This window comes from Salvelinus fontinalis, chromosome 17 (assembly GCF_029448725.1).
Source record: "Salvelinus fontinalis isolate EN_2023a chromosome 17, ASM2944872v1, whole genome shotgun sequence".
NCBI classification, from domain to species: Eukaryota; Metazoa; Chordata; class Actinopteri; order Salmoniformes; family Salmonidae; genus Salvelinus; species Salvelinus fontinalis.
In genome coordinates, this window is record NC_074681.1 from 32,770,300 (window position 1) to 32,797,743 (window position 27,444).

Genomic DNA, 27,444 nt, shown 5'->3' on the forward strand with positions numbered 1-27,444 from the left:
AATCAAGAGCATTGTCACTCCGTTTCTCATTCAGTAGATTAGGACATACATGATCAAATAAAGTCAATTACCAGCGCTACTCAGTTCCTGTAAAGTTCAGTTGTTGCAGGTAGAGATAACATGTGCGAAGGCTTGCATGGTTAGGATGAGGTTTCCTGAGAAAGCCACCATGATTAAGTGCCATCACCCCCATAGAGCTATCAGGCATAGAGCTATAGTTAATATCACCATAGAGCTATAGTTAATATCACTATAGAGCTACACTTAATATCACCATAGAGCTATACTTAATATCACCATAGAGCTATAGTTAATAACACTATAGAGCTATACTTAATATCACCATAGAGGTATAGTTAATATCACCATAGAGCTATACTTAATATCACCATAGAGCTATACTTAATATCACCATAGAGCTATAGTTAATATCACCATAGAGCTATAGTTAATATCACCATAGAGCTATAGTTAATATCACCATAGAGCTATAGTTAATATCACTATAGAGCTATACTTAATATCACCATAGAGCTATTGTCATGATCGTGTGGAGGAGAGACGGACCAAAACGCAGCATGTGGAAAATAAGCCATCTTCTTTTTATTTTACTACGAAGATGAACATGAAACGAAACACTATAACAAACTATACAAAAACAACAAACGACCGTGACGCTATAAACGTAGTGCACACACACACACACACACACACACACACACACACACACACACACACACACACACACACACACACACACACACACACACACACACACACACACACACACACACACACACACACACACACACACACACACACACACACACACACAGGCTACAAACGTTCAACATGGACAATTCCCCACAAACAGCTAAAGCCTATGGTTGCCTTAAATATGGCTCCCAATCAGAGACAACAATAACCAGCTGTCTCTAATTGAGACCCAATTCAGGCAACCATAGACTTTCCTAGATACCTACACTCAACCATAGACACAGCTAGACTACTATACTAAACATAAACCCAACTACTCTAATAAACCCCCTAAACTTTACAACCACCCTAGACACTACAAAAAACACATACATTCCCCATGTCACACCCTGACCTAACCAAAATAATTAAGAAAACAAAGAATACTAAGGCCAGGGCGTGACAGCTATAGTTAATATCACTATAGAGCTATACTTAATATCACCATAGAGCTATACTTAATATCACCATAGAGCTATAGTTAATATCACTATAGAGCTATATTTAATATCACCATAGAGCTATACTTAATATCACCATAGAGCTATAGTTAATATCACTATAGAGCTATATTTAATATCACCATAGAGCTATACTTAATATCACCATAGAGCTATAGTTAATATCACCATAGAGCTATAGTTAATATCACCACAGAGCTATAGTTAATATCACCATAGAGCTATACTTAATATCACCATAGAGCTATAGTTAATATCACCATAGAGCTATAGTTAATATCACCATAGAGCTATACTTAATATCACCATAGAGCTATAGTTAATATCACCATAGAGCTATACTTAATATCACCATAGAGCTATAGTTAATATCACCATAGAGCTATACTTAATATCACCATAGAGCTATACTTAATATCACCATAGAGCTATACTTAATATCACCATAGAGCTATACTTAATATCACCATAGAGCTATACTTAATATCACCATAGAGCTATACTTAATATCACCATAGAGCTAGAGTTAATATCACCAAAGAGCTATACTTAATATCACCATAGAGCTATACTTAATATCACCATAGAGCTATACTTAATATCACCATAGAGCTATAGTTAATATCACCATAGAGCTATAGTTAATATCACCATAGAGCTATACTTAATATCACCATAGAGCTATAGTTAATATCACCATAGAGCTATACTTAATATCACCATAGAGCTATACTTAATATCACCATAGAGCTATACTTAATATCACCATAGAGCTATACTTAATATCACCATAGAGCTATACTTAATATCACCATAGAGCTATACTTAATATCACCATAGAGCTATACTTAATATCACCATAGAGCTATACTTAATATCACCATAGAGCTATACTTAATATCACCATAGAGCTATACTTAATATCACCATAGAGCTATACTTAATATCACCATAGAGCTATTGTTAATATCACCATAGAGCTATAGTTAATATCACCATAGAGCTAGAGTTAATATCACCATAGAGCTATAGTTAATATCACCATAGAGATATACTTAATATCACCATAGAGCTATACTTAATATCACCATAGAGCTATAGTTAATATCACCACAGAGCTATACTTAATATCACCATAGAGCTATACTTAATATCACCATAGAGCTATACTTAATATCACCATAGAGCTATAGTTAATATCACCATAGAGCTATAGTTAATATCACCATAGAGCTATAGTTAATATCACCATAGAGCTATAGTTAATATCACCATAGAGCTATAGTTAATATCACCATAGAGCTATACTTAATATCACCATAGAGCTATACTTAATATCACCATAGAGCTATTGTTAATATCACCATAGAGCTATAGTTAATATCACCATAGAGCTAGAGTTAATATCACCATAGAGCTATAGTTAATATCACCATAGAGATATACTTAATATCACCATAGAGCTATACTTAATATCACCATAGAGCTATAGTTAATATCACCACAGAGCTATACTTAATATCACCATAGAGCTATACTTAATATCCCCATAGAGCTATAGTTAATATCACCATAGAGCTATAGTTAATATCACCATAGAGCTATAGTTAATATCACCATAGAGCTATAGTTAATATCACCATAGAGCTATAGTTAATATCACCATAGAGCTATAGTTAATATCACCATAGAGCTATAGTTAATATCACCATAGAGCTATACTTAATATCACCATAGAGCTATACTTAATATCACCATAGAGCTATACTTAATATCACCATAGAGCTATACTTAATATCACCATAGAGCTATAGTTAATATCACCATAGAGCTATAGTTAATATCACCATAGAGCTATACTTAATATCACCATAGAGCTATACTTAATATCACCATAGAGCTATACTTAATATCACCATAGAGCTATAGTTAATATCACCATAGAGCTATACTTAATATCACCATAGAGCTATACTTAATATCACCATAGAGCTATAGTTAATATCACCATAGAGCTATAGTTAATATCACCATAGAGCTAAACTTAATATCACCATAGAGCTATACTTAATATCACCATAGAGCTATACTTAATATCACCATAGAGCTATACTTAATATCACCATAGAGCTATACTTAATATCACCATAGAGCTATACTTAATATCACCATAGAGCTATAGTTAATATCACCATAGAGCTATAGTTAATATCACCATAGAGCTATACTTAATATCACCATAGAGCTATACTTAATATCACCACAGAGCTATACTTAATATCACCATAGAGCTATAGTTAATATCACCATAGAGCTATACTTAATATCACCATAGAGCTATACTTAATATCACCATAGAGCTATACTTAATATCACCATAGAGCTATAGTTAATATCACCATAGAGCTATAGTTAATATCACCATAGAGCTATACTTAATATCACCATAGAGCTATAGTTAATATCACCATAGAGCTATAGTTAATATCACCAAAGAGCTATACTTAATATCACCATAGAGCTATTCTTAATATCACCATAGAGCTATACTTAATATCACCATAGAGCTAGAGTTAATATCACCATAGAGCTATAGTTAATATCACCATAGAGCTATAGTTAATATCACCATAGAGCTATACTTAATATCACCATAGAGCTATACTTAATATCACCATAGAGCTATACTTAATATCACCATAGAGCTATACTTAATATCACCATAGAGCTATAGTTAATATCACCATAGAGCTATACTTAATATCACCATAGAGCTATACTTAATATCACCATAGAGCTATTCTTAATATCACCATAGAGCTATACTTAATATCACCATAGAGCTAGAGTTAATATCACCATAGAGCTATAGTTAATATCACCATAGAGCTATAGTTAATATCACCATAGAGCTATAGTTAATATCACCATAGAGCTATACTTAATATCACCATAGAGCTATACTTAATATCACCATAGAGCTATACTTAATATCACCATAGAGCTATAGTTAATATCACCATAGAGCTATAGTTAATATCACCATAGAGCTATACTTAATATCACCATAGAGCTATAGTTAATATCACCATAGAGCTATAGTTAATATCACCAAAGAGCTATACTTAATATCACCATAGAGCTATACTTAATATCACCATAGAGCTATACTTAATATCACCATAGAGCTATACTTAATATCACCATAGAGCTATAGTTAATATCACCATAGAGCTATAGTTAATATCACCATAGAGCTATACTTAATATCACCATAGAGCTATACTTAATATCACCATAGAGCTATACTTAATATCACCATAGAGCTATACTTAATATCACCATAGAGCTATAGTTAATATCACCATAGAGCTATACTTAATATCACCATAGAGCTATAGTTAATATCACCATAGAGCTATAGTTAATATCACCATAGAGCTATAGTTAATATCACCATAGAGCTATAGTTAATATCACCATAGAGCTATAGTTAATATCACCATAGAGCTATAGTTAATATCACCATAGAGCTATACTTAATAAAGGTTTTATTCTTACAGCATTACACAGCAAAGACAGCACAGAATGCTGAATGTACAACAATGTAAGGCTGACCTCAAAACCCAAAACAGGGAACAGGTTGTTCCGGCATTTTCCTGAGAATGTCCTTTTGAACCACACTTCCCACTGCCCACTTGATAGGGCAGGCCTACCAAAATATGTCATAATTGTGCTTCTCTCTGTTAGTGGGTTTGCTGCACTCTGTGTGACCTGACATTCCACCCTGGTTTAGACAACATATGTTTTTAACATAATGAATAACATAACTTGTGCACTGGAACTGAGGACCTAAACACAAAGTACAGATATCCTGATTGTGCATTTTTAAATGACAAAAGACAAACAAATATGACAAGCAACGTTTTTTGGTTGTGACTAATTATTTGGCTGCACAATAACATTATCCTAACATCATCAAATACATTGATTAGAATACAAAGGACTATCATTCTGTGTTAATGTAATGTCTTTCATTTACAGCTAGATTAATGTATCATTACTTATCCATTGATAATTTACTAAGTTAATTGAATTATAATGTATGACTCATACATTAGCACTGATTAAGTTAAACATGTATTAATTATGGGATGGTAATTAGGAGGTACTAGATAAGTGGCTGATGATTTGGGGGAGAGATCCCTGTTGCTACATGTGAGTGTTATTTAGCGACAGGGGGGCTCAAGTATGCTCCACAGCAGCTGTGCAGTCATAGGTTGATGACACAATGTCTAAATGTGTGCAGATCTAGGCTAGTGGCGAGGCCCCCAACATTTTTAGATACCCCTACCTGAGGTAAAACAAAACACAACCATGTTTTACCATATCTCTAAGGTCTCCCATAAATGAAATGAATGGTTGTGTAAAAATATTTGACTGCAAACGTGGTTACATTTATACTGTAGATATTGTGACACACTCACTTAACTCTAACAGTGCAGAATAATGAGCTGTGGGGGGATCAGTTTTAATTTCTACAATTGAGTATAGGCAGTCAACAGATGCATCTTGCATACCAATGAGACCAATTGACTAACTGGAATGCTATCCCACCCAATGGAGGGATAGTTGGTTGTCTGTTTCTGAATGAAAGTCTGTGAAAGGGCTGTCACAGACAGACTTGACTTTAGATCTGTCCAATGCCTAATTGGCCTGTGGGTTTAGTTTATTATGTTGAATGTGGCCAAAAGTCCTTCAGGTCATATTCCATAATTTGGTCGATATTAACTGTGGGTGGTTGGCATTGATTACGGACTGGGGCACGCCCAGCTGGAGAGTGACATAACCTGTGAGGGTTACTTAGAAGTTAGATAGAGTGTAGCTAGGTCATAGACTATGACTAAGAAGCATTGGTTATGAGGGACAGTACAGCCCCACACACATATACATTTGATGAGGATCCCTGGGCTTTGATGGACAGTAAAAGGGTTGCAGAGGAGGTGGAGCAGATCAAGCATGATGCACAAATACCACTATCTCACAGGCAATCCTCATCCACCATAGATGATTACATACAGCAAGTTTTACCATTCTAAGGCGCCTCTTGTTTGCCATAAATGGGACATATGTCCTTGTTGGGATTACTGCAGTTTCCAAGCCCAATGCATGAGTCACCTCAACATGAAAGCTCATACTTCACATGCGAGACCAGTTCAGGTGTCACATGGGCTAGCCAGCCATGGTTGGTAGCGAAATAGGTTGCAAATGAGGTAATGCACGCCAGCAATTTCCAGACGGCATTTTGGCTGTTGAATGGCAGTCCAGTTCCATAGTGTCTCTGTCTCTAGTAATTGCCCGAGGGGAGGACTGACGGTGGAGTGGGCCTATCAAGGACAGTTCTGGATGTCATTGACATTGGAGAAGTGCAATTCCCATGAAATGTGACGGCCCATTTCTTTTATTTTATCAATGCGTCAGGTTGTGTTGGTTCATTATAGTGAACACCTACCTTATGCACTTGTCATGTATGATTGCATCCTCCCCATGCACCATAACTGTCACCAAGTCAACATATACGGCAACTCCAGGGCAGACAGCCAGGATGGTCTGGAAGAAGCAATGTGCCAGCTGAGCCCAACCAGGATAAAAGCGCACTGGAACATCCCAATGTGCATCAAAAATGCAGTGAGCCAGCAGATGGTCATGTTGGATTAAGGCAGATGTATTGGACTAGCAATGAATCAAAACTAACTTCTAAATGATAAGGAGGTGACTTAAGAGCCCAATCCTGGAGAGGCAAGTTGTAAAGCTAGGGAGAGGGTGTCAGAGTTCAGGGTAGGATTCTCGTTCCTTTGGTTTGATCTTTAAAGAGGCTCGTGACTTGGAATACTTGGCGTTGCCATGCCAAGCAGTCTGATGCCTTTTTTATATATCCAGACAAAGGTGTTTGAGTGTATATGGTGGGCATATTGTATTCCTAACATAGCTGAAGTACACACAAATAGTATTGAGTACAGGTCATAAGTACAGTGCACAAATCTTAAAAATGTCTCTCATTCAGCGTATACATATACAGGGGATTAACCCACCATTCTATGTTAAGGTTTCAGCTATATTGGATTTTGGACGCCATATTGTATTTGGGGTCAAATCTAGGGGGGTGGCTAACATAATTGCAAGAGTAGGGGATAAACATTCTGTATAAAATCCACCTTAGACTGGAGAAAATGACAGTATCTGAGCCCACTTGCCTTAGAGCTGATTACAATAGTCACAAGATCAAACAACTGTATGCATTTTTTGTCAGGCAGGACCATACGGGGAGTTTTTCCTAGCCACCGCGCTTCTACATCTGCATTGCTTGCTGTTTGGGGTTTTAGGCTGGGTTTCTGATTAGCACTTTGTGACATCGGTTGATGTGAAAAGGGCTTCATAAATACATTTCATTGATTGATTTGATTGATACAGCAGTGAATTATAGCAGTTTGTCTATTTAACAGCAACCAAAAAGTGAAGTTTACATTCGTCATAAATATTCAGTGTTTATATTTCTGACTATTGTATCTGTGTGCTTACAGGTCTATATATTAAAATATCCTAATGTTGTTTGTTTGTGTATGTAGAGCAGACAACTGACTACTTGCAATTTTGAGATACAATATCTATCAATTGAACCACTTTTGCAGTAAAACAATGTTATATAACCGTCCATTTCATATATGGGATAACTTAGAGATACGGAAACATGGTTGTGCTTTGTTATACGTTGGGTAGGGGTTGTCAAAAACGGAAGCCCTTTTTGAGGATATGTCACTAGGCTTATTGTCACTGTTCTCATTTGACTATGCACACACACTCATTCCAGGAACACATCATATATTTTATAATAATGTTTAAAAGAGGTATAAATAAATTAAACCTATATTACGCAGAGCCCTACTCAGTGTCAGTGATATGTCTTGTCTTGTTTTTCAGTTTACACCACCTAGAAAATACATTGTAACTCTTTTATAATATATTATAATATATTTCACTTAGCAGACCCATTTATTCAAAGCGAGTGACTTACAGTCATGCGTGCATACATTTTTTACGAAAAAAGGGAGCAAACTTCTTTAGCAGACTCAAAGTAAGACAGCATAAATTATGTTGTCTTACAAACAAACAATGCTCTGCCAAGTAAACAAGAGGGTCACTAAAGCTTCCTGTTTGGTCACTGATCACATAAACAACCCAATAGTGGTTTCACTAAACTACAGTGTCTCTCAGGAGGAGTTTACTGTTGTTTTTCACTGAGCAAAATTAAATTTTTGTAGTTTAATTAAAGACAAGCATCTCCCAAAAAAATGTGTTTGAGAGTATAGTCTCACGTTTGATCTCCAGAATGTCTGCTCTCTTTCTGCGGTAAGAGCGTTGAATCATCACTTAGTAACAGCAGTTATCAGTAGGTAGGACCGGAAGCCTTCCAGACAAGTTATAACGTGTGTGTCATATATTAAACCATCCTTATCTGAGTAAATACAACTTTGTATCTAAACAATTTACAGTGTGTGTGTGTGGACATGTTTAACTTTACTTGTGAGGACCTGAACTCCCCACAAGAATAGTCAATTATAATTTTTTTTACCAACTGGGGACATTTTGCCGGAAAAAGGCTAGTCCTAGGGTGTTTACTTTTAGGGTTAAGGATAGGTTTTGGGGTTAGGGCTAGGTTAATGGTTAGGTTTAGGTTTAGGGTTGGGTTAGGGTAAGTAGGAATTTGAATGGCAATCAATTGTGTGTCCCTACAAGGTTAGTAAAACCAGACTGCGTGTGTGTATGAAGTGATCAGGGTCAGTAATGTTATTTAGGAATAGAAGGGTTCACAGGTCTGCTCCATTGCCCTCCAAGTAGAGTCGGTATTTCCTGTGTGGGCGGTCCTAGATAAGAAGAAATGACTGTAAATCGTCGTCCACTTTGTTGAAGGAAAAAATATTTCGCCCTAGACTGAGGATCTATTGTAACGTGTTCGGGCTAGCTGCCCCTAGTAAAATAATTTACATCCTGCTTTTCCTCGACTTTTTTGTATTTTGAACGGGGCAAGCATAATTTTAAACGGATAAGGCACATCACTGACACTTTGCGGTATTTCCTTCCGTGAATAACAGTTTTTTTCTCTCGAAAAAGCGCACGGGATACTTTTTTTCTCAGTAAATGCTGCTCTGAAATTATAAACAAAGACAAAAACACGAGTCAAGGTAAGATTCTATACTTTATTTTCTCAAATGATTGTCCAGCATATCTGGTTAGGCTATGCCAAGATTGTATAGGCTACTGAAATGTTCAAGGGATTCGACAAAGCGTATGATGAGGAATGAGTTGGGGAACTTTGGGTGGGGATAGCGGCGGCCGGATGGGGCGACGAAAAACCGAATGGCTATGTGAATTCACTCGTGTCAAATTGGCTTACATCGGCATTTTTTTGTGTTTATCTGTAGCCTGCCAAGGTAAATTACTACATTGTACAGTTTTAGGCCTTTGTCATTACATTTTGACGCATTTTGGTTGATAGGCATTGTATTTGTTTGTCCCCCATTGTCCTCCACTGTCTGGAGGGAATGTAGAAGACAAGATATCAGAGCAGGCCTTCCTTCCTACCATAGTTGAAATTTGAAGCTGACATTTTACGTTAGTCTACTATAAAATGTAGCGCCCTATGCCATGATGTAACTCAACGTTTTTTGAAGTGGATATATATCGTGTCAAGAGTTGTTACAGACAACATTGTAACATTTTTGCCTCCATTGTCCAAAGGGGATTGGTTGGAAGGCCTGGGCTCTTGGCCATCGAGTGTCTCTCCCTGGGGTAACGTTAGTCTAAAATGGACCATGTCAATCAATATGTGGTAGCCTGTGTACTGTATAATTCTAATGTCATTGCACATATCCTTAAACGGTAGTTTGTATCAAATAACTATACTTTTATTTGGGAGTGTCTCACAGCAGCCTTTGATATAGAGAATCTTCAAATGGTAACTCGGTCAGTTTCAACAAAAAATACCTGTGTGTGTGTAAACTGTGGTTCACCATTTAGCATTGATTCAATCCAGAGGTGTGTTGTTGTGAGTGGTTAGCTAGTATTTTGTCATGTTTCAAATGTCATTCTATTCCCTATTCAGTGCATTACTTTTGGCCAAGGCCTATGGGGTAGTAGAGGACTACATAAGGAATAGGGTGCCATTTAGGTCATGTGTACTACACTCATAATGTAGTTAAGTTGACTGTGTGCATTGAGACTGGCAAGATAGGTCCTGCCTTTTATAATCACTTCCTGTAAGAACAGTGTAGCCAGAGGCTGCGTTCTTCAGCAAAGAAGGCGAAAGTGCAGAATGATTTGTTAAACTGTGTAAAGTCTTCCGCATGCTTCGGTTCGGCTGGCGCCTTAGGTGAACCAAACGAGTGTGCTCGCATACTCCCTTAGAAGACCTTAGCTTGACAAATTAGAAAAAGGTGTCAATGGTACCGTTTGTCCATCTTGAGACACTGTAGCAAGTACACACTTCTTCAAAATAGTCAGAATTAATATAAGATATTTAATTACATATTTCTTAAGTTGACGTTTTTAGTCTACGATCTTAGTCACGCAATTTTATATATAACTATTTCTCAAGTGAAAACATTTGCATCAAAATTATTAATCTCTTGAATGACAACAAACACTTGATTGAAGAATTCCTGCTGTTGACCAATTACCAACAAAGGGGCGTAGACTTCGGGAACAGACTTTCGGCTTGCCTCGAGAGAAAAAAATGCGTGTTCACGAACAGCCGAAAAACCCCGTGCCGAAGACCAAAACGGACAAAAATGCTACAAAATGTCATCAGAATATTTGCACTAATTGTTCCGAACCGTTTCGGATAGGAAGCATGCAGACGCCTTAAGCATTGACACCAATCCAAATTGCAATTTGCTGTCTGACTGAGCCATTCTTGTCAACTTCTTATTTTAAGGATTAAAGTGTTTTCTTTTAATGGCCTTAGTCAGAATAATTTGGGTGAAATTAGTCTTTGATTAGGAGATCCTGTCTGATATCATAGACCTAGAACGTTTAATGACAGCATTACTGTCTCAAGGGCAGGAATCAAGGAGTGAACCCCCCTCTTGCGTTTTATCTTGCGCCTGCACACACACACACACACAGTGGTAATTACAGGCTCAGAGTCACTTCAGATGCTTCATAATAGCACACAGACCACAGGGTAGAAGTGGTGTTGGGCTGACCCAATGAGTCACTTCCCTTCCCTATATAATACAATATATGCCATTTAGCAGAAGCTTTATCCAAAGTGACTTAGTCATATGTTCATACATTGCCTTCTGTTAGTTACATTGTTAGGACTTAAAGGGATAGTTCAGGATTTTTGCAATAACGCCCTTTATCTTACTTAAATCAGATGAACTCATTGTTAGCTAATTTTCCCCCAGCATCGGACACCCCCAACATCGGACACTCTCTAGAGGTTGGAGGATTAAATCACCTCGAGCTCAACATTTAAATGGCCTGGAAAGTAATGGTACTTTTTGCGACTAAAGACACCCTTCAAGCTAGCTGACCACAGTTTATGTAAGTTAAGTTAGGTTTTGAGAGTTAAAAAAAAAAGTTATATATACACATTTTTGTGGGACATGCTGTATATTGTAAAATTAGGCTGTGCGACAGACCATGCATAATTTAATATCCAGCCTTTTACCTAAATTATTAATACTCATTTATGTTAGTATTAAACTGGTATCTACTTTCTCAAAACATAAGATTAATCTGTAAAACAAATAATGAGACATTTATTTGGTTACAACACTGATGTTGGCGAAGAACCATTTTTAAGAGGCTACAGGAGGGCGCACCGGGCTACGCAATGAAAAGTTGACAGGCAAGCAAATTTTTTTTATCGGAAGGCTAGTCAACTATCTTGTAAACACTTTGGAGATGAGGTTGGTCTCTTTTTTTGAACAATACGAAACGGATATATCTTGTAATTTAACAAAATAGTAAGGGACCGCATGCCGATATACGGGACATATTTTTTTGCTAAACTGCTTATCAAAAAGTTAACAGTAGTAGTATTTACACTGAAATGTCAAACATGCTATTTGCTAACTCGTTAGCTAACTATTTTACAACACAAATCACAAAACATTGATGACTTGATCACAAGATAACACTGTTGAAGGTAATGTATTTCTTAAACGCTGTTGAATATACCCATAATACGGGGTGCTACGCTACCATTTTTCTGCCTAACTTTGTTCATACTGGATGTAGAGGTAGTTTTGTAAACCAATGCTAACTAGGTATTAGCGCATTGGCTGGAAGTCTACAAGAACAGCTGGCATTCTAGCTGTTCCCATAGACTTCCAGACTTCCAAGTGTTAATCTGATTCTGGGAAAGAAAAATTCATCCTTCATTGCCAAATTCCCAAACGATCCCTTCAACAGCAACAATAGCATCGGGCTAGGTTTGTGTCCCAACTGGCATCCTATTCCCTCAATAGTACACTACTTAAAAAGTAGTGCAATTTGGTCTCTGGTCAAAAGTAGTGCACTATAAGGGAGTAGGGTACCATTTGGGACGCTCGACTAGGTGTGTCTGAATAAAATCATACTGTAGTAGGCTATATGACTGATCTGTCATGGGGTCAAACGTCTTAGAGTAGGAGTGCTAGGATCAGCTCCCCCTGTCCATTGTTATTCATTGTGATTTTAAAATTCTAGACTGATCTTAAGTCAGCACACCTATTGTGAGATTCTTGATACATACGACCCCCTGAGTTGTCCGACTGATTCAACGGCATGTTGTTCAGGCTTGCTAGTCAGATATGAGTCACATTGCAGGCTCAAATGAGTAGACCGCTCAAGCCTGGCAGTGTCAACTAAAATGAATAGGCCTAGCCCTAGACCCCTCATGGGGGAAGTTTGCATTAGTCATTTTATGTGTTTTTAACTTATGTGTTCTGGAACATGACTAAGTTGGAATGTGTTCTCTGGGTACGATCTGAGATCACGATGAAGACCAACCCCCACCTCCTTTTCTGAGAGGAGTTACACATGTTTGTTGTAGGTAATATATTTATGTGGCAGGTAGCCTAGCGGTTTGAGCGTTGGGCCACTAACTGAAAGATTGCTAAATCAAATCCCCGAGTGGACAAGGTATAAATCTGTCGTTCTGCCCCTGAACAAGGCAGTTAACCCACTGTTCCTAGGCTGTCATTGTATATAAGAATTTGTTCTTAACTGACTTGCCTAGTTAAACAAAGGTTAAATAAAATATATTATAATTGTTGAGACACTATCGAGTGTCTCAGAGTAAGAGTGATGATCTAGGATCAGTTTTGTCTTTTAGATCACAATGAATAGCTTTCATGGACGGGGGGCTGGTCCCTGATCAGCACTCCTACTCTGAGACGCTAGATACATTATGGCTCAGATCATGTCAAGAAGGCAGCTCTTGTTCACACCATTGAGTAGGCTACTGGCTTGTCGACGCCCCCAGTGAAAACACAACATCAAAAAATTCATTGGATTAAGCCGGAATTCCTCTGTTTAGGTTGCGTTTCCTCAGTATTCCCCTGTACAACCCAATGCTCTTCCTGATCCATCCACACAGTGCTGTTAAGGGAGAGCAGCATACACAGCAGTTGAATTAAAGGTGCAATATGCAGAAATAACTCAGCCTTTTCCTGGTTGCAAAAATTCTAATAGTTTGCTTAAATTCAGTTTGTGACAAAACAAGCAATGCAAAGTGTAGAGAATCATTATACCATCTAAACAGCTGTGAAATATATTTTCAATGACCCAAAATGTTGTCATTTCAGCTGTTTGAAGCTGGTGTATTAAAATCGGAACTGAAGAACGGAAAGCATAGAAATAGCGCACATAGAACACATCTGCCGCTTCTTATACTTGCTTTTGATGACATTGACAGATCTATAACTCAGATTTCTATGTGCATTTGGTCAGGTCACCCAAAAAGTTACATACTGCAGCTTCAAGGAAATGTATTAATTTGCTGCTATGAGAGCTAATGCACAGAGGGTGAGAAAGAGAGAAGGGGTGGGGGGTGGGGGGGGGGGTGAGAGAACTGTGACTTACGCCAGCAGGTGGGAGTTGACAAGGAGAGTGGGGATTGAGTGTCTGTTCACCTTATTGAGGGACAACCATACCGCTAACCTAGAACAAACAACGCAAACATATTTTGTGGGGTTATCATTCATACCCCACCATTCACTCATTGAATGTGTTGATAATATTTTGATTCAAATGCACGCGCAAATGTATTTTACACGTTAATCGACATGAGTACCATGGAAATGTGCTTATTTTGTACCCGTCCCTAATTGTGTGCAGCCAAAAGTGGTCTGTCGACAATTGTGGTTTCATGTGGTTAACCAGCGAGGTGAGTGAGGCTGAGAGATGCATGCGCCGTACTGGTGTGGTCTGTCTCTTTCTATATCACCGGATGCAGCTCAAACAGTTCATAGCTAGTTTAGCGACAAGATGAAACCTTCCATAAACACAACCAACTGACTCAGTGGATAGGTGTTAGGTCTTGTACTGTCTCCCCCTCTCTAAACAGGATTGTGTTAATCATTACAAATGACTGCAATATGTTCCATTTTTTAGCGGCCCCTTGAGCAAACATTAGGCCTAGGTTTGATGTTTGCTCAAAATCTTGCATATATTGGTGAGGTAATGACATACATCTTAACCTATGCATCTTCTTTACTTTAGCATCCATAATGCAATTAACTTTTTCTAAACAATTACATGTCTCTATACAATTTTGGAGTGCAGGCAGTTTGTGGAATTTTGTACAGCAGACTAGCAGAGATGTTGACACATTCTGCATTGAGACAAGTACACACGTGGCGACCTGCGTGTGTGTGCCTGAAGCTTCCATGATGCGGCCATTATGCTGGAAACCTACAGACTGTTTTTAGATTCAAAACCAGGCCATTCTTACACATAACTCAGCAGACTCTGAAAGTGACCCAGTCAAGTAAGCAGTGGGAAAGAGTTTTATGGAGATATTCTCACTCATTTTCTACTGTCTGTTTTGCATAGGAATGTCAAGAATGTCACTCCCAAGGCTGGTGAGTGGGTGGAGCCTTTAGGCTTACATGCATAAGGGACAGATTCTCTTCACAGGGCAACTAGATGTGTCTGCAATGGAACGTTTGATGAATTTACACCACAGAGCGAGGTAATATTTCTGCCCCCGAGGCATGCTTGTTTCATTCAGCCTGTAGATTAAACCACCCTGTCTTCAATATGGCCTGTCTGCATCCAATGACCGGCAGCAGACTGTAACAACGGTTTAGGGGATTGGGTTACCTCTAGTGTTCTCCCAAGGTACCGTTTAAGACCTATAGAAAACAATTTGTTTGGTCAGTGGTAGACTGTGGTAATATAATGTAGTTATTTCTTGAGTTCGGTTTGCATTGCAGTGACTGAGATGTGGTTGTCTTCCCTACCTCAGTTCAGTCTAAGTCGCTCTGGATAAGAGTGTCTGCTAAATGGCCTTAGGTCTTCATCACCTTATATTTTTCACTGACAGTCAGTAGCCTAAAGCAGAGTTTACCAAACTAAGTCCTGGTGCCCCCCCCTGTGTGCACGTTTTGGTATTTGCCCTAGTACTACACAGCTGATTCAAATAATCAAAGCTTGAAGAGTTGGTTATTTGAATCAGCTGTGTAGTACCAGGACAAAACAAAAATGTGCGTGGGGTGGGGGCTGAAGGATAGTTCTGCCGACTGCAACAGTTAGACTGCTCTCTCTCTGTTGAACCTGACCATACAAAGCCATGATTCGCCAGAGTTTATTCATACCAATATAAATATTATCCTCTTAAACATGCCATGACAGACAGACTCTGTTCAGTTGCAACGCAACAGATTCCGAAACGTCACCATAAAAACCCTGAAATTCCTTGAGGTTTATACTGGTTTTTTCATTATATCTGTAGTTTGAGCAAAGAGTCTCATCACATTTCCCCCTGTTGTCATCTCTTAAAGTAGACCTGTGTTATTTCATCCCTACACAGATCACTGATTGTATCCCATGACTGATATACTGCTTTTAGAAAATGGATATTCCCTTTCCCATGATCTAGTCCTCAGCCAAGATGAGTCATGGTTTCCCATGCTAAGAGAATGGATTTTCCTGACCGTTGACTGGGGCTGCATGCACTACTTTCGAACCGGAGCCCTATAGGTCCTGTTCAAAAGTTGTGCACTATATATGGAATAGGGTGACCTTTGGGATGCACCCTGGGAAAGGCTTACCACCACAGCAGACCAGCTGCACACCCTTAGAAAGTAGGCTCTGGATGCAGTTTTACAAATCAGATTGGATACTGTTCGATTGTGTGTATTTTGATGTAGCCAAAGACATCTGGTGACTCTTGGGCCTAGATTAAATTCCCTCTCAAACTTAACTGACATCCAGGTGGTTTAGACGCACTCACACACAAAATTCCAGAAAATGATGCTCAATTGGAAGAATTGTCTCTTTTAGCTGTGTTAGTCAGGATTCACAGTACCAGTTCTTCCATGTTAGGCAATCCGGTGTCGATTTTAAGGCGTCCGCATGCTTCCATGCCAAAACAGTTCAGAAGAGTTTGTGCATATATTATGACATTTTGTGACGTGTTCTTTTTGCACATTGGTTTGGGTGTTTCGGCTGTCCGGGCACACATGGAGGCAAGCTGAAGTCGGTAGCCGAAGTCTACGCTCCTTTGTCGATAATTGGTCAACAGTAGGGATTCTTCAACAGTCTGTCATTCAACCAGAGACGACTCATTTTCAAGCACATTTTTTATAAATAGTTCAAACATGTTAGTTAGATGTAAAATTGCACGACTAAGATCTCTGCAAAAACGTCAAAACGAATGACAGATTTCTTGAGTTATCTTATATTAATTCTGACAATTTTGAGGAAGTTTATAGTGGCTACGGCGTCTCACAATGGACAAACCGTACTATTGCCGCTTTCTTGTTTTTTCAAGTGAAGGTCTTTTTAAGGGAGTATGCAAGCACGCTTGTTCGGTTCACCCTAGCAGAGTTCGGCTATGTGCCAGCCAAACTGACCAATGCTGATGCCTTTAGCCTAGGCTACCAGTGTTTTTTCTGGATAAAAAGGGGGCTTAGCTGCTGGGTGTGGCAGGGGGCATTGCGAAGGGCGTAGTCAGCCCATGTGATGGCTGGATTTTAGTGGCCCCATCTTGGTGGCGTAGGTACCAATTTTTTTATTTTTTAAATTTAAGACAATTTCCTGCAATTATACTAATTTCTCCAAGGAACTGAGAGAAAAAGTAACAGTTTTGAAACATTGGCCCTGGCCAAAAGTAGTGCACTATATAGGGAATAGGGTGCCGTTTGGGATGTCGCTTAGATCAGTCAACCCCCTACAATTTGGTGCTCTGTAGAGGACGATACCCTGAGCTGTAAACAAAGATCCGGTCCAGGAATGTTGGGGTGGATGGTTAGATTGCTGCTATTTGTGTTGTATCATGTTCAACTGGATCGTACTCGTAACTAATGCACAACAAACGAAAATGTGAGTTTCTTATTGGACAAGTTCAGGTAGTCCTTCCATGTTTCAGTCCATTTTCTTCCGTTTAGTGTCTACTAGTGAATATGACCCTGGTGTCTCTCTGTAGATGTAGGCTCTTGTACCTTTTTATACCTTTTCACATCTTGGTGTGACTGCTAAAATCATTTGACAAGATTTCCAGGCAGCCTATGTAGAGATTACATAAAAAATCTGCCATTTCCAGCTACAATAGTCATTTACATCATTAACAATGTCTACACTGTATTTCTGATCAATTTGATGTTATTTTAATGGACCAAAAAATTGCTTTTCTTTCAAAAACAAGGACATTTCTATTTGACCCCAAACTTTTGAACAGTAGTGTATGTAAATAGATACGTTTTTGAAATATATATTTTTTTTATATAAATTAGCAACATTTTCTAAAAATGGCTTTTGCCTTGTCATTATAGGGTATTTTGTGTAGATTGAGGGGGGGGGAAACGATTGAATCAATTTTAGAATAAGGCTGTAATGTAACAATGTGGAAAAAGTCGAGGGGTCTGAATATTTTCTGAAGGCACTGTAGGCTAGGCTGTGTTCACGTACGCAAATGCCTGAGGTAGTTTGTGCATTCTTGTCTACAACTACATGTGGAATCTGTTCCAGAGACACAACTCACTCAGATACTGCCCAAGCTGATGATTTTGTCAAAAAAAGAAATACAGTACTGGGTGTACTTTTGAGATATTTCAGTGATATTTGTGAAGTGGGTAATGCTACAGTATAAGATACCCAATAAGGCTATTTCTGCTCTCTGACTCTTTAACCAAGTATTGTTGGCAAGGCGGACTCTCTCCGTCATTCTTTGTGTCTTTTACCGGGCTGAGAGAGGGAGAGAACATGAGAGAGAGAGAGAGAGAGAGAAGGGGCTGACTTCATAAGTGAGAAGAGAACTGGGCAGGATCCAGGCCGTCAGAGGAAATGTGTCACTGGGAGAGCAAGCGAGGAGGAGGGGGACTTTGGGGAGGCATGTAGCTGCCGGACCATATATGGGAGTAGAAGACTCACACCTCTCCATTCTCTGCTCTGTGTTAGGAAGCAGTGGTCTTGTCAAGAAATGTGTTCCAAATGCCACCCTATTCGCTATATAGTGCAATACTTTTGACTATAGTCCTATGGGGCCTTGTCAAAAGTAGGGCACTATATAGGGTGCCATTTGGGATCCTGGGGCCTCATTTTATAAATGTGTGTACACGCGTGATTTCATGCAAAGTTGTCATTTATAAAAACTGAACTTGACATGAAAATGTGCTCACCTTCCTACGAACTTGAGACCATGCGTACGCACAGTTTCTAGTGGATGAAGTATTGCATTTAGGGATGCACAATATCGGAATCGGCCGATATTAGCTAAAAATGCCAACATCGGTATCAGCTGATGTCTAGTTTAACGCAGACCCTAAAAACCGATGTCAAAGCTACCGTTCGTTCCTGTATTAAGGAACTTAATATAATATGTCAATAAAATAATTTTAGCCTCAAATATGTAATGAAACATGTTAAATTTGGTTTAAATAATGCAAATCAAAGTGTTGGAGAAGAAAGTAAAAGTACAATATGTGCCATGTAAAAAAAGCTTACGTTTAAGTTCCTTGCTCAGAACATGAGAACATATGAAAGCTGGTGGTTCCTTTTAACATGAGTCTTCAATATTCCCAGGTAAGAAATTTTAGGTTGTAGTTATTATAGGAATTATAGGACTAATTCTCTCTATACGATTTGTTTTTCATATACCTTTGACTATTGGGTGTTCTTATAGGCACTTTAGTATTGCCAGTGTAACAGTATAGCTTCCGTCCCTCTCCTCGCCCCTACCTAGGCTCGAACCAGGAACACATCGACAACAGCCATTGCTCCACAAAAGCCTTACAGAGCAAGGGGAACAACTACTTCAAGGTCTCAGAGCGAGTGACGTCACCGATTGAAACGCTATCAGCACGCACCCCGCTAACTAGCTAGCAATTTCACATCGGTTACACCAGCCTAATCTCGGGAGTTGATAGGCTTGAAGTCATAAACAGCTCAATGCTTGAAGCACAGAGAAGAGCTGCTGTCAAACGCACAAAAGTGCCTGCTGCTGCCTACCTCTGCTCAATCTATCAAATCATAATCTATCAAATCATGCTCTATCAAATCATAGACTTAATTATAACATAATAACACACAGAAATACGAGCCTTAGGTCATTAATATGGTCAAATCCGGAAACTATCATTTTGAAAATAAAACTTTTATTCTTTCAGTGAAATACGGAACCGTTCCGTATTTTATGTAATAGGTGGCATCCATAAGTCTAAATATTCCTGTTACATTGCACAACCTTCAATGTTATGTCATAATTATGTAAAATTCTGTCAAATTAGTTTGCAATGAGCCAGGCGGCCCAAACTGCTGCATATACCCTGACTCTGCATGCGATGAACGCAAGAGAAGTGACACAATTTCCCTAGTTTAATATTGCCTGCTAACCTGGATTTCTTTTAACTAAATATGCAGGTTTAAAAAAAAATATACTTCTGTGTATTGATTTTAAGAAAGGCATTGATGTTTATGGTTAGGTACATTCGTGCAACAATTATGCTTTTTTCTCAAATGCGCGTTGTCATTCCCCGTTTGGCGCCGTTGGTCTTCACACAGTTTGCAACGAGCCAGGCGGCCCAAACTGCTGCATATAGCGTGACTCTGTTGCACAGAACGCAAGAGAAGTGACACAATTTCCCCAGTCAAAAGAAATTCATGTTAGCAGGCAATATTAACTAAATATGCAGGTTTAATAAATATATACTTGTGTATCGATTTTAAGAAAGGCGTTGATGTTTATGGTTAGGTACACATTGGTGCAACGACAGTGCTTTTTTCGCGAATACGCTTGTTAACTAACCGTTTGGCGAAGTAGACTATGATTCAATGATAAATTAACAGGCACCGCATCGATTATATGCAACGCAGGACAAGCTAGATAACTACACATGGTTGTTGATATTACTAGTTTAACGAGTGATTGTTAAGATTGATTGTTTTTTATAAGATACGTTAAATGCTAGCTAGCACCTTCCCTTGGCTCCTGGCTGCACTCGCCTATCAGGTAGTCAGCCTGCCACGCAGTCTCCTCGTGGAGTGCAATGTAATCGGCCATGATTGGTGTCCAATAATGCCGATTACCGATTGTTATGAAAACTTGAAATCGGCCCTAATTAATCGGCCATGCCGATTGTAATTGGGCGACCTCTAGTGTGTATGTGAGACCTTTATTTAACTAGGCAGGTTAGTTAAGAACAAATTCTTATTTACAATGACGGTCCAGATGGCGCTGGGCAAATTGTGCGCTGCCCTATGGGACTCCCAATCACGTCCGGATGTGATACAGCCTGGATTCGAACCTGGGACTGTAGTGACTCCTCTTGCACTGAGATGCAGTGCCTTAGACCGCTGTGTGTGTGTGTGTGTTAACTATTTAACTGTACTAGAATGCTTGAAAGGCCACAAGAATTTTACATATCGGTATTGGGTTTTTTGGCAAGGAATATATCGGGTATTATGACAAAAATGGCATATCGGTGCATCTGTAATTGCATTGCAAGTAGATATGATGGACATGCTTATTCATAACAATAAACAGGTTCATAACGAGATGTAATCATTTGCATTTAGTGGGAATAGAGAATCAATTTAATGGCATGTTAAAATAATTAGAAATAGGCCTCTATTTCCAAAGCTATTTAATTTCCATGATCAATTCCTCGCCTTTTTATGTGATAGTTTCATTCTCATGAGTTAGCATATGCCTACAACAAGAATACCGTTCTTCCCATCTCTTGTATAATTGGATCCACTTTACAGTGGTAAATAGGTAAGCTAGTTCATGTATTTCGCTCTATGCCATCCGATCCGCGGCGCAGTTTATTAACGTGGAACAGACGGTTGTAGGTTACTTCTGTAGCTTAAGTCTGAATATTGTAATTTCTAATTTATCGAGTAGACTATTGCATTTTTACACACAATATTTTCATAACCATTGCAGAATGACTTCTTCGCCTTTTCTGACCACGATGGGTTCATATTCCCAAAGTAATCATAGTCTACAACAAATCACCATGCGCATCTCTCATTTATTGGGCCCTATTAGATACACTATTTTAAGTATTTAGCTCTATGCATCAGAAAAGAAGTGCGGTTAATATAGCATACAGGTGAACAGACAGTTGATATTTTATATTGAAGTGTGCATGGCTACCACTGTGAGTAGACATTGTTTTAGAATTCGCAGCACAGCATAGGTTGGAGAAAAAGTAAATGATAAACATTAGGCCCTATTAAATTCAAACGGTCTTTTTACAGGTCCACAGCTATTTGCAGTTGTTGTCTTTCATAAACGTTTTGTCAAGCCTAGCAAATGCCTACAGCAAATGTTTAACATTCTGCCATCACCTCCAAAGACATTTGATCAAGTTCGTTATTGCTATTACCTTTGGCAAACTGCCTCTGCCTAATTCGAATACTTCCAAAGTGTACAGCAAATAAGGGCGTTACTGACACCACAAAATAGTTTTTTAATGCTCGTTATAACACTCGCACAGTTTCAGGGCGGGTCTGATTTACAACAGGAAACACGCGCATGTATGGCGTGCACCAAGTTTAGAAATCTCTATTTTTGTTTGTGTGCAGTTTTTTTTTTTTTGAAATGGCGCACGCAGATATTTGCTGTGAAATTTAGGCAATGCTTATGAATAAGGCCCCAGATCTTCTCTGTATAGGGGTTAGCCCAATATGAATGTTGGCCACCATGTCTCCAAGGTGTTGTCACAAAAATGATAAAGAATTCAGCTGATGATTTTTTTTTTCTTTTTTTCTCCATAATAATTTTTTGTTGGGTTTTCTGTTCGGTGACAATGGTTGTAGTTGTTGGTAGTGTTCTGAGTCCTGCATTAGTTTCCTATTTATGTTAAACGTGATTAAGCTGCAGCAGCTCGAACAATGTCTTCCTTCAAGTGCTGATGAACACACTTAAAGCAAGGACTTTGACTCCTGTCCTCTGTGTTTCTCTGGGGTGTGTAGGTCCTTATCTGAAGATAACCGGACTAGGTATTCCCGTCCCTGACTACCTTCGGCGTGCTTTAACAGCAGCCATCTATCCCTACATGAAAGGAACTAGCTTTGTTCGTGTTGTGCTGAATGCATTGCACACTTCTCAAAACACCCTCATGATATAGGCTTAACCAAAAGTTAGATTTGGTCACATACAGGAAACGTATCTAGATGTTCTCACCGTGCAACACGTGCTCACATTTAAAACCCTCCATTTAAATGCTTTACCGCAGCTTCATAACCACTGACATGCATATTCTACACTGCAACTTATAAAGAGGTCCTTTTGTAGGGCTGGGAAGATGCCAGTATCGCGATACTTGTTTAGTATCTTGGCAAGGAAACAAAACACAAAGCATATTTAACTTCTTTAGGAAAACAAACATTATGTCATCCAGAGACGCATATATTTATTTTCCAAGCTATAGCACACAGTTTTAAATACAGCAGGTTTTTAAAACCAAGGAGTCTTTTTATACCTATATTGCGATATGTTTTCCGTTACAGCCCTTTGTGGCTTCTTGCTTTTAGAATATGATATGTGCTTCACTCAATCCATGTCCAGTAGATTGAATTAATCCACTGTCTGTTTTGTCTCCTTTCAGATGGATCTGAAGCTACTTTCTATAGCAACATTATTAGGAATCCTATGTTTCTGCAGTGCACAGCAAGGTAAGGTCATTTGAGTCACACACAAGACACACAATGTTCTACATCTTGCTGTTTTGTCTGCTCTTTTGACTTTGTTGCTCTTTAATGCATGTTCTTCAGATCACGATAGTGTGGCAGTTAATTTTAGGATTGCATTATGGTTTGAGGAGACCGCTTGTCCTAATGGGAGGATGTTGTGTATTCAAAAAATAGTCTACAGCTGCCTGGCTTCAGCAGCATGGGTTTCAATGGAATAAATTGGAAGAAATGAAATAGCATGTTGAGCCAGCTAGAGGGGCAGCTTTAAAGTACAACATTTCTGCATCCCAAATGAACCCTATTTACAATGTAGTGCACTACTTTTTTGACCATAGTAGTGCACTAGATGGTAAATCGGGTGCCGTTTATGACGCAAACTTTCTGAGTGCTGCCTCTTGGCAAATAGTTGTGGCTGTTTCTTACAAAGTGTTACTTCTTCCTTTCAGAGGGCAGTGATTGCATCAAGGCGAATGCACAATCATGTGGGGAATGCATCCAGGTCGCAGAGAAATGTGGATGGTGTACAGATGCTGTAAGTGTGTCTTTTGTTGAAGTTGTTTGAGTGCACACGCTCACAGGGGCAGAATGTTTTGACTTATCGAACTAGAAGAAGTTACCGCAACAGTGTTTGTATTTAGAGGTTAACAATGGCAGGGGGGGGGGGGGGTGCAGGCAACTCAGAGTATTGTAATGCAGAGCCGTAGTGAGTCACGTTGCAGAACATAACTCACCCCGACGCTTCCTGTCAGATCTCGTCTGTGGTTGTGTCCCAAATGGCACCCTATTAGTGCACTACTTTTGACCTGAGCCTTATGGGGCCTTGTCAAATGTAGTGCACTATATAGGGAATAGGGTGCCATGTGGGATGCATGCCTGTTCTTTATCAAAGGTCAACAATGCAGGCTGCTGAAGACCTGTTTACCAATCTCAATGAGCAACACCAAATGTCAGGTACCTTGTTCAACACTGATGAAACAGAAGCAAAAACTGACATATATTCAGCAATAATGCCCATTATAAAATTATGTGTAATGGTTTGATTCAGAAAAATACCCATTTTAAGGATGACGCCAGACATTCAGTACTATTTTTATTCAGACTTGGCACATTGTCTATGGCAAACCACTGCAGTGCCTTGTGAGAAATCATGTGCATCCAATCTAAACCTTGTCTGTTCCTGACGGAGAATGGCCTATTTTGTGTCCCAAATTCGCCCTATTCCCTACATAGTGCACTACTTTAGACCAGAGTCCTATGGGCCATGGTCAAAAGTAGTGTACTATATAGGGTGCCATTAGGGATGCAGAGAAGGTGTTCGTTCAGATAGCTTGCACATGCAGGGTAACGTTAAATAGCTAGAGGACAGAACTCATTCAAATCCAAACCTCCAGGGCACTTCTTGACAGGCATACCGTGTACTTCTGTATCTATGATAACTATTGTGAAAAGTCAATAAATAAATAAAGTTTGGGTTATTTGTCATCTCTAATGACGACGTGTTTTGTTTTCTTTCTTTGTGCAGGACTTCCTGAAGCAGGGGGAGTCTAAGTCAGCCCGCTGTGATGAGCTGAAGTCCCTGATCACGAAGGGCTGCAGTAAGGCCAAGATCGAGAACCCCCGGGGCAGTATCTCCATTGACAAGGACAAGCCCGTCACCAACCGCAAGAAGGACGTGGCTGAGAAGCTGAAGCCTGACCAGATCACTCAGATCCAGCCCCAGAAACTCAGCCTCAACCTCCGATCCGGTAAAGACTTAAATCTGATCCTATATCAGCACAGGTCTGGAGTTATCTTGTAGGTCATAATGAATAAGATTAGATGGACATGATCCTAGATCAGCACTCCTACTCTAATAAGAGGTTTTGTGAGTACCGGCCCTGCCTCCTGACCTGGCCGGCCATGTAGCTATATGATACCATCTAGCAGGACATGCTAGAATATTAAATATTTCTTGAACTTTCCATTAACATGCAGTCATTGATGGCTATATCTAAATTGTCAGTCAGAATCCTGTTGCTGTTTGTATTGTCCGGAATAATGAAGTCATCATGTTCTCTGAATCTGTTCCATTCTATTTCCACCATGCAGGTGAGGCCCAGACGTTTAAGCTGAAGTTCAAGCGGGCAGAGGACTACCCCATCGACCTCTACTACTTAATGGACCTCTCCTTCTCCATGAAAGACGATTTGGAGAATGTCAAGAACCTCGGGACTGACCTGATGCGTGAGATGCAGGAGATCACGTCAGACTTCAGGATTGGTAAGACCCATTCAACTTTAAAACGTTAAAATTAAAACAACTCTTCGACCGTCTATAAAAGGTCTTCTTTATACAGATAGGTAGTTACTTGCTGGGCATCTCTGCCTGTCTGTAGGCCAGCTACAGGGTTATCAGCCGGGGAACACCACTCCTCAATGTTTCTCTCCTGCCTCCTCCTGCCGCTAGCCTGTCTTTGGATGTTAGATCTTGATTTCCCGACTCCTGTCCTTCCTCCTTAGCTACAGCCAGATGCTACCCATTTCTGCCTGCTCTGCCAGCTCTTTCTAAACCTTGACTGTTTTCCTAACCAGGTTTCGGCTCATTTGTGGAGAAGACTGTGATGCCCTACATCAGCACCACCCCAGCCAGGCTGTTGAACCCCTGCACGGGCAATGAGAACTGTACCAGCCCCTTCAGCTATAAGAACGTGCTCAAGTTGACCGAGAATGGGCAGCAGTTCAACAGCCTGGTCAGCAAGCAGCAGATCTCTGGAAACCTGGACTCCCCTGAGGGAGGCTTCGATGCCATCATGCAGGTGGCCGTCTGTGGGGTGAGTGACCTGGCCTGGGCTAAGTGTGCTAGTCTCCGTTAAGGGCCTGTATTCATAAAGTGCAGAGTAGTACTACTGATCTAGGATCAATCAGTAGTACTACCGATCAAGTTAAATAAGATTACGTGGACAGGGGGGACCTGATCCTGGATCAGCACTTCTAATAGAAGACTCTTTATACCAGCTCAAAAGTACAGAAATGTTCCAAATCGGCTAGAATGGTTAATGATTGAAATAATACCAGCCAGTGGAAAGTAGGGCTGTACCCAAAAAACTAAAAAGTTGTCTGTTCAATCGGTTGATTGAAAATTTGAACATATATTTCTCCATATATAGACACATCCTATGCGTTTTAATCAAATCAACTATAGGCACTGAGCTTGACTGATGCTTTAAGCGAACTGTTTGATCAAGTAATTAAGACACACAAATGACTAGCGGGAGTCCGACCGCAATTGATTTGATTGTGCTGGGCCTGGCTCAGACTTGCTGCGCTGTGTTAAAACAAAACTGTGAGTGACTGTGACTAGCACCCATTATTTCTCTCTCCTCCCTGCTGTAGCGACCACCACAGAACACCAACAGTGTGTATCACACTGCCCGTGTTGCTGAAGCTGCAACATAATTGCAGCCATTTTTGACTGAAAAGTTGTTACTCAAATCCCTCATTTTGTTTAGAAAAAACATTCCCTATTCCCTCAACTCTTGCTCTCTTCACGTGACACATGTATGCATCACATGCATGTGACCAATAGGGCCTGACCTATAGGATATCATAATCACATCAATAAATTGGTTATTACAAACTCAAAACACCATAACCCGTGACAGCAAAATGGATGCAGAGGACGTGACAAATAAACTTGAAACTGGGGAATGTTTACTGGTTGCTCAGGAGGTAAAGGGGAAGTCAGATGTGTGGAACGAATTTGACTAGTTGTGGAAAATACTGGAGATCAAGAAAAAGGTGAGGAGCAAGCGCTGCGTGCATTTTATGTGTGCCAAACA

The 27,444-nt window shown here is 39.5% G+C and overlaps 1 protein-coding gene across 2 annotated transcripts in view; it reads left to right on the forward strand.

Moving 5' to 3' along the window:
• The first annotated feature begins 9,129 nt into the window (after positions 1-9,129).
• The window catches only part of LOC129814178 (integrin beta-1-like), a 30,532-nt gene continuing 12,217 nt past the window's right edge, over positions 9,130-27,444 (forward strand). The window contains exons 1-6 of one of the 2 annotated variants that reach the window (XM_055867073.1): positions 9,130-9,457; positions 23,543-23,609; positions 24,074-24,159; positions 25,150-25,372; positions 25,716-25,886; positions 26,198-26,436. In XM_055867073.1, the coding sequence (XP_055723048.1) occupies positions 23,543-23,609; positions 24,074-24,159; positions 25,150-25,372; positions 25,716-25,886; positions 26,198-26,436 (786 nt within the window). In that variant the 5' untranslated portion in view covers positions 9,130-9,457. Of the gene's footprint in view, positions 9,458-15,370; positions 15,460-23,542; positions 23,610-24,073; positions 24,160-25,149; positions 25,373-25,715; positions 25,887-26,197; positions 26,437-27,444 lie in introns of those variants that run through there. The other variant, XM_055867074.1, reaches the window with a different exon arrangement.